Here is a 22,082-nt window from a genome sequence, read left to right on the forward strand (position 1 = left end):
AAAAAAAAGATGACTGTATTATGCTTTCCTGGTTGACTCGGATGTGTCATAAAAACACTTTAAACAAAAAAAAAAAAGTATTGGGACATGTCGCATTCAGGTGTTTCTTTTCTAACAGGGGTCAAACAATGACAAGAAATGTCATAATATACTTTTATAGTGATACATATTGTATTGCGTTGGTTAGTTTTGCTTAAATTGTCATCTTTGCCATTGATGTTTATAAACTATATGGACAAAAATATTGGGACACATCGTGGCTACAGCTGTAAGATGTCCTGTTCATGCTGATTTGAGATATAAACATCCGTATTTCTTTAAAGTATGATGAGAGATTTTTCTTCCTAAGTGAGATGTAAAGAAAGTAGATGGTTATTTGTGGTAGAAAATTATTATTTACAGTCAGAGCACGAAAAATATTCAGAAATTTAGAGGTAGAACATTTAAAGTCATAGTCATAGATTAAAAAACAAAATCAAAGTTGAGAGAAATTAAGTAAAACCATTTCTGAGGCATTTTGGAAGCAAAGATAACAATTTATACAAAACTAACCAATGAAATGCAATGATATCTATATTATAAAAGCCAAGTGGCCTCTGTGTGTGTGTGTGTGTGTATGTGTGTCTCAGGATTCACACAAGATCCAGAAAGAGCTGACTGCCGCAGTTTGGCTTACTTATGTATTTTTGGACAAGGAACAAACTAGCACAGTGTTTTTCAACCTTGAGGTCACCTGAAGTTTCTAGTAATTGATAAAAATAAAAATAAATAAATAATTACTAATAATTTTTTAAATGATTCAATATGTATTTAATTATAATTAAAACACCACACACCTAATAAAAATCAAGTTCAAATAATATGCAGGATATAATACCTCAGAGGGCATATCTTGATTGACCCGATCATGTGACTGCGTGCGTTACTACTCTTCAACACAATCGCAGTCAGAAAACCAGACCGAACAGAGAATGGAAAGATTTCTTCGTCCGCCTGGCCCTGCTAAGATATCTCCAAGAGAAACTGAGAAGCAGACACCAAAAAGGTGCATTATATAGCCTAAGTGTCGTCTAAAATTAACATTTTTTTTGCAACATAGTATAGCAAACTATTACATGAGCAAAAACAAATTCATTTTAGCAAAAAATGTCTGAAATTTGTGATATTAAAATGGAGTCATGAGCCAAAAAAAGTTGGCAACCACTGGTCTAGCGAAAACAAGTTGATAAGACCAAGATTTTTTGAGATATTAGTAATTTTGGAATGCAAAAGCCTAACAATCACGTTGCTATGGTCAGAACGCTTTGGCGGTGACTGCTGGACAAATGCGGTACAGCATGCACGAGTACACAACAGCATAAAAACAACCACGTCAACGCGCTAGTTTATTATTTGTTTGTCATTACTGTTTTGTATCCCAGACCCCTGTTAGAAAAGAAACACCTGAATTCAACGTGTCCCAATACTTTTGTCCATATAGTGTATAATAATCAGTAATTATTAAACACCTAATAATTACTCTATAAGCAGACAACTGGCACCATAAATGTACAAATCGAAACACTTAGAATTAATGAGACATATTGCACATTAACACACATCATACAAAATATCCTTCCAGTGTAAAAGTCTTTAATAAATATCATTGATTGCTGCTAAATAACTGTCGAATAAGTCATTTCTATTTGAGTCAAATACCAGCTTTTTCTCCAACAGCTTTTCCTGGCATGTTTCCGTGTTAACACTTAGTACACAACTCAAGGTCAATTCATAATTCTTTTTTTTTTTTTTTTAAATCCATTAACAATACCTTCAAGTCTTCGTCAGTGCACGCTGGGTTAGTTGTCATGGTGATAGATTGCAGGTAGCACTAACCCAGTACTGTTTGTAGCCAGATGGCAAATCTGAAAAAGGAAATATTACCTCGATGCTTTCTGTTCCACAAGGACCCGCCATGTTCCCCTGCTTCCTGTTTTTTTTTTCTTTTTTTTTCTTATAATTCTGTTCTTGAGCCGGTGATGGTGTAGATATAAAGTACAGATGTCATTTGCACTCCTTTATTTGACAGGATATTAGAGTAGAGATAGATGTAGAAGAATGATATTTGGAAAGATTTTCAAAAGTAACAAAAACTGCTGTTGATAAAAGTATGAAGTATACTATATTAGATTTTTTAAGCCTTTTTTTAACCATAGCTAAGTTATCTTCAGTTTTCACCTTTCGTTTTACCATTAGATGTACAATTTCTGAATCACAGTTTGTTTTAGTGGGTTGTTTACTTACCAGCCACATTTCAGTGATGATTATGGTTTAAAAAGAATTATTGTTGGCTTCATAGAAACCACCAACAAATGTTATTACTTTTGACTGTTTTGAATTGTTAAAATAATTTATTAAAGAGCAGTTGTTAAGGCTTTAATGTCGTGAAAATCTTAATATAAGTATAGCAATAAAAGCAGAATTGGGATTTTTACACCTCTTTGCTGTCTAATTTGGATATCGATAATTATCTCTTTTAGATTAGATTAGATTAGATTAGATTTGCACAACACTGAATGTACGAATATGAAGAATTACAAGACAAAAAAGGAAAAGAAAAAAGTTATAACAATAGCAAAAAAACAGTATTGAAAAACAGGCAATTGCACATTAGAAGTACTAATGTTAAATAAGGAAGTAGTAGTAATAATAAATAATAGTAATGAAAGATAACTAAATAATTAGGCTATATTATTATGATATATACATACATATGCATTGATACATGCATTCATAATAGCTGAAATAATAAATAATAACAATTATAATAACGTGATAATAGTAATAGTCAAGTGATAAATATAATGATGTATAAATAAATGATAAAAGTATTTAAGTAGTAGTACTAATAGTAATAATAATAACTAAATTGACAACAACAAACGTATACTGGATACATTATTATTAGTTTTCAAAATTTTGACCAATACAGTGACAAGGAGCAGAGAGAGCTTCTGAATTTATTGTTTTGTGTTGGATGTCGGGTCTTTGTGAACCAGGAAGTTCTGACAATAGAGCCCTGAAGCCCCGCCCCTTCCGGTTCTATCCCATGGGACCTTATTGTGGAAGAACACTGGATCAAAGTCAGTGAAGACAGACAAGTCATTTTTTGATCCTGTTAGAGCCATTTTTACACATATGATGTTTGTTAGTTTACAAGGTACCCTTACAAACCAAGAAGGTTGTACAATTATTGACGTATCAGACTGAAGGTGCATAAATATAAAGACTACACAGTTGAAAGTCATGGAGGTGATGTCATCATAACTGTCTGCAGCTTCAGTTCAGAAAAATGTGGAGTTGTCATTATTTATAGGTTATTAAGATCATATTTTACTGGTTCGACCCATTTGAGACTGAATTGATCTGTATGTTGAACCTGAACTAAAATGATTGTTAATATCATCAGTGTAATTTTTGCAATTTCTCAAATTCATCTGACGGGCTGGACTAGTGATGTCCTGACCTGGATTTTTTTTGCTTCCAATCGAGTTTTTTTTAGGATTAGTTTTGCTGATACCGATCCGATACAGACTTTTTACAATGAAATTTTGATTTAAATTTGGAGTCATTATTTAGAGATTATTATACTATTATTTTACTTGAGATCCCAATTGGGCTGAATGTGGAACCTGAACTAAAATAGCTATGACACCTTTGACTCTGAAGAACTTTAGTATTATTTTTGCACTTTCCAAATTCATACTGTGGGACAAATTAGAACCTTTGGCAGGACGGTTTTGGCCCGTGGGTCGTATGTTTACCACTGCTGTAGCACGACTATGGACAGGTCCGTCCAGGTATTATATGGGAGTGCGTTCCGTTCTGTATGTTAGTGATGTGCGGATCAGTGGGTTACTCGCGGGTTGGGTTGGGTCAGTTGGGGGCAGGTTGGGTCGGGTCAAATAATTCTAATTGAATAATTGAAAAAAAACCCGACTTGCGCATCACTACCGGACCATAAAGTGAAAGTGAAACTTATAGATGCTTTGCTAATTCCTCTAATCCTCCCGCTGTTATGAAGCTAATTTCCCTTTTCCTACCTTTGGAAACTTTAATTTAAGGGGGCAGAACATGTGTCCCCCTCCCCGAACCGGACCCGTATCAGCCCGATCTCATGAAATCTAAGCTCTGAATCCAGATTTTAAAAAAAAAAAAGCCAGATTGTCAGCTGATACCGATCTTTACATGTTTGACACCCTTGAGTGAACTGATAAAAGAAGTTGAGAAAAGCTGTAAATGTAATAATAAACATGGTAATTGTGTGACAGAGTCGGAGGTTCTGGACCAGCCCTGCTGTCGCTCCCTCTACGACTTCGAGCCAGAGAACGAAGGCGAGCTGGGCTTCAAAGAGGGCGACATCATCATCCTCACCAACCAGATAGATGAGAACTGGTACGAGGGCATGATCAACGGCGAGTCCGGCTTCTTCCCCATCAACTACGTGAAGGTCATCGTCCCCCTCCCGCAGTGAGACCGCCGCCTCCAGTGAGTCCTCGGCGAGACTTCTTCTTCGCCTCGTCACACTTCAGCCTCTGTCCTCGACTCCGGGTCCGGAGGAGGAGGAGGAAGGGGGGTGGGTTGGCTCAGCCCTGCGTTAAAAAGAAATAAAAAAGTCTGTCTTCTGAGTTTAGATGGGGCCAGATGGGTAGTAGTTGTGTCCTACGCTGACTTAAGATCAAACGTCGCTGATTACATAGTCTCTTTTTTCTGTCGATATTTATGAACCTGAAGCCAACTGAAACCCAAGCCATTAAGTGGGACCTGACGCCTGGTCGGACTCTACGTGTCCTTGGGTCTGACCGTGGTGAAAACGTCACACGCTTGTCAAACTTTTCCATCCCGTTCGCTCTCCGTTCATCCTCTTCAACTCCTCCGAACCTTTCAGCTCTCTGCCGTCGAGAGAAAACGAGTTGACGAATAACTACTTTGTTCTGTGTTCTCCTAACACAAACCGTAAGTGTTCATGATACCTTTTGAGGCCTAAAAGTGAAGTCTAGGATCATGAGAATTCCATTTTTGCTTCTTAGTTTGGTAGTTTGGCCACTGTTTCTGTCGTTAAGTCATTCGTTTATTCACTGAGCCTGTGTTTTAACTCAGAAATACCTCAATAAAGAAATGCCTCGATTACCGATAGGGATAAAAATGTCAAACGAGTAAAATAATAAAACCATTAATACGCAGGATTTGATTTATGCCGCAAACCAGAAATGAAATCCATAGTTTTTGATGTGTGGGATCATGGGAGCTGCTGTTTTCTGGACTAGTGGCGATGAAAACCTACAGATGAGGTAATGTATTAAAGATTTATTCACCTTATATCGTGTGATGTACTATCACACAATTTCACTGAGCTGCTGCAGATAACATCAGTAATAATGTGATGTCATCAACAGGCGACTGAAAAAATGACAAATATCATAGAATTTTAGCATTGTTGGAAATATTTCAAATGACCTAACAAGGAGTAACAATATATACAGGGTTCCTGCAGGGTCTTAAAGGGGTCATATTTTACTAAACCCACTTTTATTAGTCTTTGGTTCATTTATTTGTGTATTTGGACCCTAATAGTTGAAAAAGTCTGAATTTGAACCCTCCAGGTGCTGCAAAGCTATCTTTATTCTCATTCCGGCAAAAATCAAGTAGATTTCTACAACCTGTTTTAATTCCGGCTTAATTTGTTACGTCTATAACTAGTTACGTCATGACATTTGCACATATAAGATCAAGGCTTCCGACAAACATTTCTCCGAGTACGACATAACTGTCAGCAGCAGCGGTTGTAGTAAAAACTGAAAATATGTCCAAACTTCAAGCCGATTACCTAAAATGTTCGGTTGTTAGTTGAACGGGACAGAGCAGCACAGTCAACAACCTGGAGGGGGCGGGGCCTGAAATGACTCATTTGCATTTAAAGGGCCAGCGCTCCAAACCACCTTTCTGGTGTCATTACTCAGAAATAGGATTGAAGATGGACCGGTGGAGTTGAATTAATGAAGAATTCAGACCGAAGCGAGGATTTACAGTTTATGTGGACCACAGGGAAATGTTTTAAAATGCATAATTCCATTTAAAAAAGCAAAATATCTCTTTTTTTAAAAGTCCTAAATTTACAAATCTTCATTTAATACCTTTAAAAAGTCTTTAAAAGGTACTACATTTGATATGGTAGGTCTTGAGTTATGTTGCTTTAAACTTGTTCCCAGTATTGTGTGTAAATGTGTCTGTTAAATCTCCAAACTAGAAAGACAGAAACATTAGTCTACGCAGGTCCACCCATTCCAACCTGACAATTTATATCAAAATTAGAAACCAATTATCGCTAACTTTGCAGCCCCCTGGTGAGAATTAATCACGGAACATTCAGTTCGGTGCTTTGTAAATAAATATATTTTCCTAAATTCTAGGAGTCACGAATTTTTGCCAGTGTAATTGTGAAACGGGCATTAAATTTGGTTCTGAGTAGTCTTAAAAAGTCTTAAATTTAACCTGTAGGAACCCTGTATATAATATTCTGGTGCTTTTTAGATGCATATTATTTATCCTAACAGATAGAGGTAGTACTTTAAGTTTAAAATTATTCAGAAATATTGAATTGAGATGGTAGATAAGTTTTTTTTTTTTGTTTTTTGTTTTTATTTTTTATTATTATGATGTGAATGCTTGATATTGTACACATCTAAGTTAATGTAAGCAGTTTATTAGTTGAAAAGGATAGGCAAAAAAAATAAGCTTTTGGTTCTAGCCTGTTCCTTTTTTGGTTTTTGTGTTTATTACGATTAATGTACTGAGAACAATGATTGATGTAAAACCAAAAATAAATTCATTAAACAAAAACAAACATTAAACAATAAACAATGCATAAATCTAACAGATTGTGCATTTTAAGAATAATTCAAGTGATACATAGAATTACAATGACTGAAAATATGTTGAAATTTAAACTTTCAGTGCTGCATTTTATTCCGTTAAATGATATCGTCTACCCATTTATGTGTCATGACAGTGTAGGAACTAAGAGCAACTAGTTATATGGTCAAACCTGGAGTAAGTAATTGCTATTGTTCTACCACAAATATTAAGTCTGACTGTTTTGAGTCAGTGCCAGTGTATTTCCAACAACATGGAAATGGAAAAGGTCTGACACAAAAATTCTGACACAATACATGCCTGTCACCATGTAATGTACTGGTAGCAGAGCATTTTGCAGACAATAACCCAGCCAAAACCCAAAAGGGAAGTGAAATAGGATTGGTTTTTCCATTTCCTCGAAGGCCAAAAAAAACCAAATGAGTTCAAGTCAGTTTATTTGTCCAAAAGCTGCTTTAGCACAGGCACATACAGTAGTACATAATAGTTTAGTAATTAATAGATGAATTAAATGCAAATGTTGCTCGTGGTCTGTTATAAGTTTGCAGCCGTTCGCTTGCTAACATGGTTGCTATGGTAACTTTCTACATCTGTTGTGTTTGACATGTTCAACGTACCCGACCCCTGATGTTGGTTCAATGCATTCAGGACCGAGCACAGTCAACCCACAGGCTTCGATACATCCAGCAGGTTTGGGCACATATATTGCGCTGCTGGCGTTTTACCCCTTCATTTTAACTCCGTAATAAAGCACTTTAGATGAAGCAGCTGAACTTTATTGTCATGACATTTCAGCATTTTAAGAGATACAAACTGTGGCCAATACTACCAAAGCCCACGATTATTCTTTAAAATGTGAACGTTATCGTCTCTGAGACAAACATACGGAGCTTCCGGTGGTTCAGGCAGGCTGCACATGGGATGGGTACTGATGATACGATGCTGTTATTGATTCCTCCTCTTGGTCTGATTTTTATCGATTCTGTCATTGATTTTGATCAGATTTGTATGAGGGGGGACAAAAAGACTCCAGCATGATTGAAGTGAAAGAGCGTTTGTATACAGAATGGAATATATCAGAGGATACTCAGCCTCTGTAAAGCAGTGGCGCTCATGCGTCACGCTCAAGTGTCAAATACATCACATTCCTGGTATTGGACCAATTTAAATATAGGCACTGATCAATAACCAGAGGATTTTCTGATAAACTCAACAGGATTTTTAATGTTCAGCCAATCATAAAGAGAAAAAAACATCCATACATTGTACTTGTTAAAGCTTAAACATGGTTAGTGTTAACATAATACAAATAAAGGTAAAGGTAGATATATCAGGCCAATATATTGATTTTTTTCAATATCTGCCTTAATTTTTTTTTTTTTTAAAGCTGATATTTGATCTGTAATAAAGACGTTATAAGATATTTGATCAGGCACGTGTAAGGGCAGCACTTGAAGTTCAATAAATGTTAAAAGAGTACTATATTTAGATGTATTAATAATTTCATTTATATTGCTGCATAAAAATTGTAATTATCTGAGTGTGCCAATTGTATTTTACGGTCAATGTGCTTTAAAAAAAATAATAAAAAAAGTCAGCCGTAAATATCAGCTTCAAAAATTGGCTATAGATATCAGCCATTGGCAGGGATGGGAATCGTTTAGAATTTAACGATTCCGATTCCATTATTGATATTGCTTATCGATGCGATTCTCTTATCGATTCTCATTGGGTGAGGGAATAAAAGAGTACAAACGGGTGTGCTTGCATTAGCTATCTTCTATATTTCCATCTGCACAGAAAATATAACATATACAGTATGTACAAATAATAATAACAGATGACGCCAGGCCAGGTTTGGGGGGGGTGCAGTGCAGTGAAAGTGAAACTAAAGACGCTTTACTAATCTGGTATTGGACCAATTTAAATATAGGCACTGATTGATAACCAGAGGATTGTCTGATAAACTCAACAGAATTTTTAATGTCCAGCCAATCATAAAGAGAAAAAAACATGCATACATTGTACTTGTTAAAGCTAAAACATGGTTAGTGTTAATATAATACAAATATATTGGTGCATCCACTCATAACTGGTAAAGGTAGATATATCAGGCCAATATATTGATTTTTTTCAATATCTGCCTTAATTTTTTTTTTTTTTAAAGCTGATATTTGATCTGTAATAAAGACGTAATAAGATATTTGATCAGGCACGTGTAAGGGCAGCACTTGAAGTTCAATAAATGTTAAAAGAGTACTATATGTAGATGTATTAATAATTTCATTTATATTGCTGCATAAAAATTGTAATTATCTGAGTGTGCCAATTGTATTTTACGGTCAATGTGCTTTAAAAAAAATAATAAAAAAAGTCAGCCGTAAATATCAGCTTCAAAAATTGGCTATAGATATCAGCCATTGGCAGGGATGGGAATCGTTTAGAATTTAACAATTCCGATTCCATTATTGATATTGCTTATCGATGCGATTCTCTTATCGATTCTCATTGGGTGAGGGAATAAAAGAGTACAAACGGGTGTGCTTGCATTAACTATCTTCTATATTTCCATCTGCACAGAAAATATAACATATACAGTATGTACAAATAATAATAACAGATGACGCCAGGCCCGGTTCGGGGGGGGGGGGGGCAGGGAAAGTGAAACTAAAGACGCTTTACTAATTCCTCTATTGCCACATTTCTACTACGTGGAACCAGTTCGACTCGGCTTGGCTCATCTCCCTTTGTTGTGCACCTCATTTCCGTATTTGAGGGGGTACGACATTTGTTGCCCACACCGGAACCGTTCACTCTGCCACTACATTCACAAGCGTCACTAAGTAGCGTATCAAATACGTGACATTCCTGTAAATGAATCACACGCTGTGGACAAATGTTTTAACAGATTGGAGTGATTCCACCTTTTGAAGACATGGAAGCTTTGACAGTGGACCTGGTGTCATCTTTTTAGACCATTTCTGCCTCAACACCATGTTGGCTACGTTCTGACCAAAACAATGCAGCATACGCGTGACGTCATCGTGCATGCACAACGAAGGCGGAATCGATAAGCAGAATCGTTAAGGAGGCAGGCAAACGATTCCAAGGAATTGAGCTACTGGGATCCGGTTCTCGATTCCCGTCCCTAGCCATCGGCTGACCAAATTTTTAAAAATCTGCATTGGCATCGGCCTTAGAAAAACCCATATCGGTCAACCTCTAATAATGGATAAATCCTGCATGTTGCTGGTGTTTTACTCATTTTACAATTACAATGAGATATTAAATGACTTTTTATTGCATTCCTTCATTTCTTCTTAATTTACCTTTATCTTACCTTGTAACAGATCATAAAATACCGCATCAGGCAGTAACACATGACAGATGATACTTCTGTGCCATGTGTAACAGACGTCACATTAACACAGCTCTGAAACAAGGACGGTGCCTTTTGTTAAACGCCTGTTTCCTCTAAACCTCTGTCCTTGTGTCGGTTCTTTACCTCTTACGCCCACTTGTCCAGTGTCAGGGACTCTCTGGACTTCCGTTGTAACAGATTGCCAGGCATTTTGTAGTTATACATAAGTTTCAGTATCTGAGTTTGAATCTGAATGAAGATAACATTGTAAGTAATTTACTGTACCTGAGTTTCCGGTAGGGGTTAAACTGTGGGATTGTCGAGTATTTCCGGGTCTATTCCTGGATGAATTCTGTTGTTGAGAGGAGTTGGTGTCAGTTCTAATACATAAAATAAACAAACTATTAACCCTTTTTAGGGCACTCATTGAAATACTCTGAAATTCAAAATTTCAACCTTAGTGTGTTATTGAACATCGTCATCTACCTCCTCTGGCCTTAAAACATCTGAGCAACACTTGTAAAAAAAACAAACACATGCAATAAAACAACTGTTAGAAGATCATAAACTGACAAAAATCACTCATATCCACTATTTACAGTTTCAGAGTGTGTATAAAATTTCTCTGAATCACTGTATGGTGTTACAAAAACTAACAAACTGAGGCACAGGATTGGCCCAGTATTTAATGTTTTCAGAAATGACCAAAAATAGTCACTTGCCCAATAAAGGATTAAGGCAAAAACACTGCACTTGGTGGTAACTAAAACAGTTCAGTCCTTTTTGAGTCTTTAGACTGAACTGGACTTAAAATCTCGGGAGAAGACCAGTACTCCGTCGAATTTTCAAAATATTGTGACTTTAATCTCATAAAAGTCCGACTTTATTCTTGTTAAATAATGAGGGTTTTTTTAGCTGTGACTTTATTGTCATTATATAATGAGTTTATTCTTAAAATATTACAACTTTATTCTCGTTAAGTTATGAGTTTTTAAAACTACAACTTTATTCTCGTTAAGTTATGAGTTTTTAAAACTACAACTTTATTCTCATTATATGACTTTATTCTCAAAATATTGCGGCTTTATTCTCGTAGTGACAAGCGTTTTTATTTTCTTATGTGGCCCTAATACGCTGTTGTATTATGGACCCTATTGAAAGAGAAATTTAGGTTCACAGGAAAATCACCACTTAACAATTAATGGTTAATCAGTCGAAAAGGTCAACCAACTATTGATTAATGAATTGATCGATAATTTTCATCCCAATACCATTGAATAAGCAATGGTTCAGTCTGACATCTGTGACCTGCCTGAACTCACACTGAAACATCCCATCATGTTTGGTTGATCTCAGAGACACTCTACCTTTACACACAAACATTTCAATTTATTTTCCACGTGTTTTTATGTCGTTTGTCGTCTTAAAGCCGCTGCCCTCTCGACAGTGATCACACTTAACCACAGAGTCTTCCCGGTGTTTGGAATCCACTCACATTCCACTGGGATCCACTGTATGTGACGTTTGCTTCTCCTGTTGGACTCGTCTAGTGATCATGTGACTCTGTGCTCTTTCTGTTCTCCACACTGACTTTGCCTGTTTGCCTGCTGTGCTCTTAAGTGTTTTGCCCTGTTTTATTTTTTGGATCTTTTCTGATGTTCGACTGTGACACGTCTCTGAATGTCCCTCTGTCTCTGTTTACACGACACCCTGATAGAAAGGATTGTACGCTCTCAGACGGGAACGGACACTTTGTCCCCTTAAAACCCACATGGAAGTGCTTTTTATTTTTAAATGTCGTCTGTATTGCACTGAAGCTTTAGAGTCTACCTACCACATTATGAACATGCACCTTTTCATTTTTAATGTTTGGTTTTTTTTTCTTTCTTCTTTTTCTTCCGTGTTGCACTTTGTGTTATTCACCACGGGGGTTCTGATCACTACCATATCAGATATACAGTATGTGTGAAGTCCAAATGCTAGATACGTAGATATTCTATAACCACAGATGTGCTTTGTACTGTACTATAATGAATCTACTCTCTCAGTGGTTGTACCTTAGATTGGAATATTGTTATGACATCTAAAAAAAAATCCAACATTAGGTGAAGTCTGTGGAAGTAGCTCTTCCTGTTTACCCTGTGAACCTCATTTCAGGTTGTTTATTAGCTGGTGATGAACAGTAGGATCATTTTCACAAAGTCCCATCATACAGGGTTCCTACACAAGTATGGAAAAATATGGAATTTGATTTTACACATTTCCAGGTCTGGAAAAGTATGGAAAATGGAAACAAATGTATGGAAAAATATTCACATTTCCAAGACTGCCACTGTTCTATTTTCTAAAACATAAAATTAAGAAATGGATCTGGTTTTTTTTTTTTTTTAAAGGCTCTTGCTAACGCGGCTAAAATGTTTGTGAGAGCAAATACAGTCGGCTACATGTCCCAGAAAACATTTGGGCAGATTGACAAGTTGAATGTCCCGCCTTCTGCTCTTATCCTCCTCCAACCCATTTTAAGCCCCGCCCAGATGTCATGAAGTTTCACTGCTCCTTTGACGGACAGATGATGTCCACACACTGTTCGTGAACGAGCTATTGTATGATCGTTGGCAGAACTCATAATGGGTCGATGTAAATTCTCTGACGGCTAACTCATAAATCCCAAATATAAAGACTAGTTGGAATTTTTTTACCAAGACATCTGGAAATTAGGGTCTGGAAAAAGTATGGAATTTTGAGTTACAGATGTGTAGGAACCCTGCGTCATGCCACATAAGTTCCGTCATGTGCCGTGTTCATTTAACAGCCGTCGGACCAGAGCTCATATACAGAAACTGTCATCATGACTTCAGTGGCAGGCACGGCCTTTATTTACCTCAACCACAGAGAAAACCAGGCTTTTATTTTAAAGAAAAAGACCTGTCGTAGTATATTTCTAATTTTTTTTTTTTTCTTTTTGCCTCCTGTTTTCGGACCCATTCCTGTTTTTAATGTGCTTTTGACGCTCCAAGTGTGCAATGCAGTATGATGTCCAGTTTCACAGCATTCATTTTAAGATGCTGGAGTGGAAATTAGGTGAAAAAAATAACAAAATTAGAAAACTCACACCTTTGTTTTGCAGCTTTCCTGCCAAAATGTAGGGTTTTCCACAGTTTCACAACAGACTCCATAAAAAAGGGGGTAGAAATCATGTTTAATCCCTGACTACTACTGAATGTTAATAATGGTATTTTTGCACAGTTATTCAAAAAAACTATTAAGGTTAACTCTCTTTTTTTATACCTGTAGGGAAATTCAGTCTGCATCTGACTCAAAATAACTTAGCATTAGTAATTAGCATTAGCATAATATTAGTATTTAGCATTAGCAGACAGCTGCCATCGATGGCATTCAGGGACCAACTCCAGTTCTTCATCAGTACCTTGCTCAAGAGCATTAACCTACATACCGTTGCTGTCGGGCGGAAACCTCGTAAGTCCATTTTTGGTCTTTTTTTTTTTTTTTTAGTCATAAAATGATTGTATTGGTCAGTCTTTGCAGTTTTAGAAATATTTAACCCAGTGGTTCCCAATCTTTTTTGGTTGGTGACCCCATGTTAACATCACAAATTTCTGGCGACCCCAGACATTCAAAACAGAATTCATTTGTTTTTGATCATGTAGTAGTTTGCTATACTACATTGCAAATAAATGTTAATTTTAGATGACATTTAGTCTATATAATGATATTATTATGGACAGAGGCAGAAAAGCCAGGTGTAGATTACTGCACAAAGTGAGAATTTGATTTTCCTTGGTCAGGATATGTACAGTCAGTCCAACTTGGATTTACAAGGCTGACAATTAATACTGAACAAACAATAACTCAAACTATGAATTATGAAAGAGCTGCAGCATCTGAAACCGACCACAATGAACATTTGACAGATAAACAGTACCACAGAGCTTCAGTTTCAGACTCACAGTTTGTCTTGTCTTTTATGTTTCGGAATTGTCTCTCTCAACCCACCATATATTTTTTTTTATTACTAAGTTTTTATTTGTATTTTTATTAATTACTAGAAATTTCAGGCGACCCCATTTGAATTCCAGGCAACCCCAAGGTTTAAAAACACTGATTTACCCAATGAAAAGTGTTGAAAACAGCTTGTGACTACATCTCTTAACTCCATTCATTTATTAAGAATATATATCGTTGTGCCAGTTTCCTGAAAAATAACCATTTTGGACATAAGAGGTTTCCACCCAGCAGTGATGATATACCTGTTTTAAATGGCAGGGAAACTGGAGAAAGGTCCTGGTTCATACAGGACATGGAACCTTCTAGCTATGAGGTGTAAATGCTAACCACTACATCAGTGCACTGCAGTGGGAATATATGAGAATATTGTGATGAACAAAATGATAATATTTTCAGCTCATTTCAAGCTGTACAACAGTTGTTTTGAGAAATAATTAATAATTAGAAGAAGAAAAAAATGTTCAAAATGTACTGCAGATGTAGTTTTTTTTTTTTTTATACTTATGGAGAATATCCAAGTTTTTTTTCCAAAAATATGTGAATTTTATGGTAAATTTTCTTATATTTTAGCTTTTTTTTTTTTTTGTAATTTTACAAGTTTAATCTCAGGATCAAAAGTGGCTCCAATATGCCATTATAACAACTATATTTGTTTCGTAATTGAATTTTTTAACACCATAAGATGTGATAAATTGCTCCCCAGCACTGATAATGGCATTAATTTAATCCATCTTAAAACATGGTAGTGATTAAAAATGAATCGCTAATGGAAAGGGTGTTTCTGTTATGTGACTGACTTCTACTAATGGAATTAATGCTGTGGAAGTTGACATTAGACGTGTGAACGCACCATGTGAGCTGTCGGAGCTGATAGGGGACCACTTCTCCTCAGTGTTTACCAGCCTTAGACACAACCAGCTTTTATTTGTTCTTGTTAGACTGTAATTTTATTGCCGGGTCTTATTTTACAGAATATTCTCATGGCAATTCTTCACAAATGTCTTGTTTATCTCCTGAAGTGAGTGCATTTCCAGACTATATTTGTATTTTTTTGTTTGTTTGTTTTATTGATTGTATTGGATACTGTTAGCTTGCAATTGCTTAGATGTTGCATGGTGACATGTTTTTCTATAGATAATGGATACTGGGGAGATTTAATTTTTTTTTTTTTTTTTAGGGTGCTGTCTGCAGTTTAGTATCATTACACACAAGAATGTGAATGTTTTGCGAAGGTTTTCTCCTGCGTTCAGTCCTGCACTGCAAAAATAAAAATCTTACCAAGTGTATTTTTCTCATTTCTAGTCCAAATATCTCATCACACTTAAAATAAGACATAATCACCTAAAGAGGAACTTTTCAGTGAGATATAAGAAGTTACTTTTAGACAATCGATCTTGAAAATCTTTATTTCGAGAAATCTTACCAAGATAATTTTCACTTGTTCCATTGGCAGATTTTTTTTGCTTAATTCAAGATTTTTATTTTTTTTTTGCTTAATTCATGCAAAAAATCTGCCAATTGAACAAGTGAAAATTATCTTGGTAAGATGTCTCGAAATAAGATTTTCAAGATCTACTGTCTAAAAGTAACTTCTTATATCTCTCTGAAAAGTTACTCTTTAGGTGATTTTGACTTATTTTAATTGTGATAAGATATTTTGACAAGAAAAAAGAAAATACACTTGGTAAGATTTAGATTTTTGCCATGTAAAAGTCTTGGGTTTTTCTGTAGAACAGTTGAAGTATTTTCTTTTATAATAAATTCCCTCCAGTCAGACTTTATCATCATAAAACAAAGTGAAGTTTTCTTCCATTTCCGAAACATTCCTCTTCGTTTTCAAACTTAACACTGAACGCAGGATGAGCCTGTTTTCACTTCTTTATTACAGTTCGACCCAACAGTCACGGACACATTCTGAGACACTACAACGTTGTTTTGTTTTTTTTTTGTTCCGCCACTGTACCTCTGTTCGCAATCTGAAACAGTCTCCCCTCAGTATTCATCGTAAAACCAACTTCTAGGCAAAGGAAACTGGCTGCACATTTGTGTGTTTTATTTTTTCAGGAGCATAATTTATGCAAAAGGTGTTTTATAGATGTTGTAAATGAATATATTAATAAATATATTGCATAAATAAATGACAAATATTCATCTGTTGTTCTCATGTGTATTTGTGTCTGTGCATTTTCTCTTTAACCAGTTAATATATCTGAAATGATCCAACTGTGTTTTCCACTATGAGCACAAACATTTGAATGGGTTCTGTTCATTGTCCAAAACCTGCATTGATTATGATGATGATTGTTATTAATTACACTGGTGAACAACAAATTTATTGTTTAAGTTTTTTGAGCTGATTTAGGATCATTTTGGTGTGCTGAATCCAAAAATCACATTAATTTTGCTCAATCAGGTCAACTTTCTGAACTATGCTACATATTGGCTTTTTAACATTTTTGCTTACATTTATGGGCATTTTCACATCATATACTACAAAATTCTTTCCTATTTCTTGCAATAAACGAGTTCTGAAGATTTTACTTCTGCAAATTTATGATTGTTTTTTTTAATAGTACAGGTGAATGAAATGGCTTCGACTAGACGAATAAGCCTGACGTATTCTGCTACATCTGCGGTGAATACACCATTGTACCTAACAGGAATCAAGTCACAAGTTTCATAAAGTGTGCTTACCAATCTTATTTTGGTATTAAACTTGGTGACCAAGATAAAGTTTGGGCGCAGACTGTGAGAAGATCAAATTTTTCAAAATCAAATTAGCCAAAAAACCTGACCTGATTGAGAAAAACAGATATCATTTTTGGATTTAGCGGTGCAAAATGGTCCTAATTCAGTTGAAAAAACCTAAACAACTTGCAAAAAACATTTTTTTGTAACCCAGTGTTATTTAAGGAGGAGTGAGAGTTCGTAAGTTAAGTTATGCTTCCTCCCACTCCTTTTTGAATTTGTGTTTTCTGTCTTATGTTTAAATGTTATTTATTTATTTATTTATTGGGGGGTGCCATATTTGATTAATTGAAGTGTTTATTTCAATCAATCATTAATCTATAAAGACCCAAACAGCCACCGGCAACCAACATCATCTACTCATCTAAACTGTTTCATACCAGTTAATACATTAATTCTATCAATACATGTAAATAATTGGTGTAAAATGAAATTTCTCATATTTTCACGGTCATCAGATATGACCCATTTGAACGTTCAGAGGCTCCATAGTTACCGTGGAAACGCCGTCATCTTCTACAACATTGATTCACCAGTAAAACCCGTGGAGTTGGATCAAGGACAGTGAAGATTTTTTTGGCTTAATTGAAGTTTTTTTTTTTTTTTGCTTAATTCAAGATTTTTTTTAACTTAATTGAAGATTTTTTTTTTTTGCCTAATTCAAGATTTTTTGCTAAATTTTAGCTTTTTTTGCTTAATTGAAGATTTTTTTTTTTTTTTTTTTTTTTGGCTTAATTTTTACTTAATTGAAGATTTTTTTTTTTTATTTTTTTTTTTTTTTTGGCTTAATTCAAGATTTTTTCCTTAATTCAAGCTAAATTATTATTTTTTTGCTTCATTCAATTCAAGCCCGGAATTTTTGCACTTGGCAAAAACATCCCAGGGGCTGAACTGGACCCTTTTGGGGGCCGCATTTGGCCCCCGGGCCGCATGTTTGACACCCCTGATTTAGATGTACCTGAGAATTTACTCAAACTTTTAGTAGAATTAGACTGAGATCAATAATTAATCTTATAAAAAAGAAAATAAATTAAATATAAAATGACCTTAGTGACTGTTTCAGTGTTTGCTAATTTGTGTTGAAGGATGTATTTGTCATTTTATGGACATTTCAGAAGCTGCAGTTTGTGCTTCGCTGATATGTGTTCAGGTTTGTCTTGCTTGTCATCGCCAGACTGTTGGGTTTTCCTACACAGATAAAAGCCATCGCTCGACTTAAAGAATCACAGATGGCAGCCCGTCATCCAACCCGCCCCAGAGAAGATAAACAGCTGTGATTGGCTCAGCTGGATCTACACCAAGTGGACGTGGGTCTGGGTCCCAGGTCACTGTTTGTCCACTCAGTCCTGTAGATTCAGGACCGTCACATACGATAACACATTAAGGGCCGGTGGAGCTTCATCATGCAGATCAAAACAACTAGTCACTCAAGTTCTTTAACGGTAGAAACAAACGAAAGCTTCAAGTTAAATCAGCAAAATCACTTGAGACAAACAATGAAAATTCACACATTCAAGAACACATTTTGTTAAACCTGGATGAAACTTACATTTTGCAATAATTTTCCACCATTTTCACACAACTTGGAGGCAATATTTAATATATTTTATCATATTTCTAACTAATTTATTCAGATTTTTTGTAAAATATGGCACTTGCACATTTGTTATAAGCAAATATAATAATACTGTGCATTATGTTTTAATCATTTATGATCATTTTAACTAGGGATGTCCGATAATATCGGCCCACTGATACAGACCTGATCAAAATCTTAAGACCAGTTGAAAAATAGCTGGAATTGACCTTTTGCACATTTGGATCTTAATGAGGTTTTAAGTAGAGCTACAATATACAAAAGCAAGAAGGGGGAGTGAGACAAAAAGCACTTTGAAAAAGTAATTTATTGAAAACAACAAGTAAACTGAAATAGGCTGTTTATCAGCTGATCAAAAGTTTAAGACCATCGCTCAAAAAATTACAAAAAACTCTCCAAACCAGAACAAAAAATGTTCTCAGTAGGACTCAGTAATGAGTAGCTCCACCGTTCTTGTTAATCACTTCAAAAATTCGTTTGGCCATGCTTGATGCGAGTGTTTCCAGGAGGCTGGTGGGAACATTGCTCCAAGTGGTGAAGATGGCTTCACGAAGGGCATCAACTGTCTGGAACTGATGGCCATTTTTATAAACTTCCCTTGCCATCCATCCCCAAATGTTCTCTATGGGATTTAAATCAGGGGAACATGTGGGATGGTCCAAAAGAGTGATGTTATTCTCCCTGAAGAAGTCCTTCGTCAAGCGAGCATTGTGAACTGCTGCGTTGTCCTGTTTTTAAACCCAGCTGTTCCCACACAGACGAGGGCCCTCAGTCATGAGGGATGCCCGCTGCAACATCTGCACGTAACCAGCCGCCGTTTGACGACCCTGCACCACCTGAAGCTCCAGTGTTCCACTGAATGAAAAAGCACCCAGATCATGATGGACCCCCCTCCACTGTGCCGGGTAGAAAACATCTCAGGTGGGATCTCCTTGTCATGCCAGTAACGTTGGAAGCCATCTGGACCGTCAAGGTTAAATTTTTTTCTCATCAGAGAATAAAACTTTTTTCCACCTTTCAGTGTCCCATGTTTGATGCTCCTGGCAAAGTCTAAACGGGCAGTTTTGTGGCGTTGTAGGAGACGAGGTCTTTGAATTCGCTTTTTTGTTTTTGAAACCCTTTTCCCGCAGATGCCGTCTGATGGTTATTGCGCTGCAGTCGGCACCGGTAAGGGCCTTCATTTGGGTCGAGGACCGCCCTGTGTCTTGACGGACAGTCAGTCGGATCCTCCGGCTCAGCGCAGGTGTAATTTTTTTGGGTCTACCACTTGACTTTTTTGTTCCATAATGCTCAGGATCTGTCAAAAAATTTAGAATGACTGTCTTACTGCGTCCAACCTCAGCACCAATGGCACGCTGCCAGAGGCCTTGCTTATGCAGCTCGACGATCCGACCACGTTCAAGAAGAGAAAGCTTCTTAGCTTTAGCCATCAGGAGGGCATGACCGTGTGAATGCCCGACAGAAAATGAGAATTTTGAGCAGATTTTGGCTTTTATAGCCTGCGGTCTTAAACTTTTGATCAGCTGATAAACAGCCTATTTCAGTTTACTTGTTGTTTTCAATAAATTACTTTTTCAAAGTGCTTTTTGTCTCACTCCCCCTTCTTGCTTTTGTATGTTGTAGCTCTACTTAAAACCTCATTAAGATCCAAATGTGCAAAAGGTCAATTCTAGCTATTTTTCAACTGGTCTTAAGATTTTGATCAGGTCTGTATTATCGGCCCAATATTGGCATAAAAATGTAATATCGGTGAATATTGTTTTTTTTTTTGCCTATCATTAAAACCGATAAAATAATGCCTTGATCTCACCGGCATTTACCGACGTGTAAATGAAGCATTGTTTGTAGCTGTAAGAAATGTGCAGTTTTCAAAATTGCACAGTAGAGTTGCCACACTGTAATAGACTCATGGAGGGAGGGAGAGAAAATAAATAGACATGGCATTTTTTCCACAACTTAAGTTGAAGTATGTATTCTTTGCACAGACAGTGTTTACATTTTGAAAGCCTTGTTGCATTTGAGAATGCATCCAATGGGACATCACAATAAAATTAGGCATGATGTGTTAATTCCATGACAGGAGATATGTGACGTTACCTAAAATTAGTTTAATATCCCACATATATCCGCAGCGGTGTCGATAGATATCGGAATCGGAAATTAAGCATTGGACAATATCGGCATATCGGTTTTTGGTAAAAAAGCCAATATCGGACATCCCTAATTTTAACAAATAAGATGAGTTACACCTCTTAAATATGTTTTCTGATCTTAGTCTAACTAGTCACGTAAAAGCAATAACTGTCAGATTTCTATCAATTTTATCATCCCGATAATGTCACTTATTATATATTGCATTTAAGCTGTGCATTACAAAATGTTTTTTTAGAAATGATATCATGTGGTGTTTTTCCATACTTCCTTTTCACAACCTCTGTGTCCTTTCCTTTGACTGAAGGTTGAAATGTACAAACAAAACCAGTTTGTGTGACTTAAATATGTCTTGGGTTCAGTTTTGATCTTGCAGCAAATCCTGACAGTTCTGATCCTCATGGGTCATGTCAGGGGTGTCCAGTCCTGGTCCTCGAGAGCTACTATCCTGTACGTTTTAGATGTATCAATCTACCAACACACCTGATTCAAATGATAAGCCTATTATCAAGCTCTGCAGAAGAATGATAATGACTGTCAGGTGGACTGGAAGAGAGAAACATCTAAAACGGGTGTCAAACTCATTTCAGTTCAGGGGCCACATTCAGCTAAATTTGAGCTGAAATGGGCCCAACCAGTCAAATAATAACATAATAATATATAAATAATGTCAACTCCAAACTTTTCTCTATGTTTTAGAGCGAAAAAAGTAAATTTATATTATGAACAGGTTTACGTCTACAAACTGTCCTTTCAAACAATGTGAATAACTTGAACAAATTGAAAAAACAAGTAATTTTAACAACATTATGCATCAGTTCATCATTTCCACATGTACATTATAACTTACAGATCACGGTGGATCTACAAATACACAAAAGATTTAATAACAGGCAGAATATTATTAAAATTGCACTTAAGACATTTCAGGTTGTTCATATTTGTTCAGGTTATTCACATTTTTTGCGAAATTATACTTTGTTTTAGTGTAAATACATGAAAATATTTACATTTACAAAGAGAAAAATTTGGAGTTGTCATTATTTATAGGTTATTATGATAGTATTTTAACCATTGAGATTGAATTGGTCTGAATGTGGAACCTGAACTAAAAGGATTGTTCATATCTTCAGTGTAATTTTTGCATTTCACACATTCATCCGAAGGGCCGGACTGGACCCTTTGGCGGGCCAGATTTGGCCCCCGGGCCCCATGTTTGACACCAGTGATCTAGAATATGCAGGATAGTAGCTCTCGAGGACCAGGATTGGACACCTCTGATCTAGG

The 22,082-nt window shown here is 36.1% G+C and overlaps 1 protein-coding gene across 3 annotated transcripts in view; it reads left to right on the forward strand.

The window, feature by feature from the left end:
• LOC115413320 (endophilin-A3-like) overlaps window positions 1-5,538 on the forward strand; it is an 89,866-nt gene extending 84,328 nt beyond the window's left edge. For 2 of the 3 annotated variants that reach the window (XM_030126084.1, XM_030126092.1), the window contains one exon: window positions 4,311-5,538. In XM_030126084.1, coding sequence (XP_029981944.1) covers window positions 4,311-4,513 — 203 coding nt within the window. In that variant the 3' untranslated portion in view covers window positions 4,514-5,538. The remainder of the gene's footprint in view (window positions 1-4,310) is intronic. The other variant, XM_030126101.1, reaches the window with a different exon arrangement.
• The last annotated feature ends 16,544 nt before the right edge of the window (window positions 5,539-22,082 follow it).

This window comes from Sphaeramia orbicularis, chromosome 3 (genome assembly GCF_902148855.1).
Source record: "Sphaeramia orbicularis chromosome 3, fSphaOr1.1, whole genome shotgun sequence".
In the NCBI taxonomy this organism is placed as follows: Eukaryota; Metazoa; Chordata; class Actinopteri; order Kurtiformes; family Apogonidae; genus Sphaeramia; species Sphaeramia orbicularis.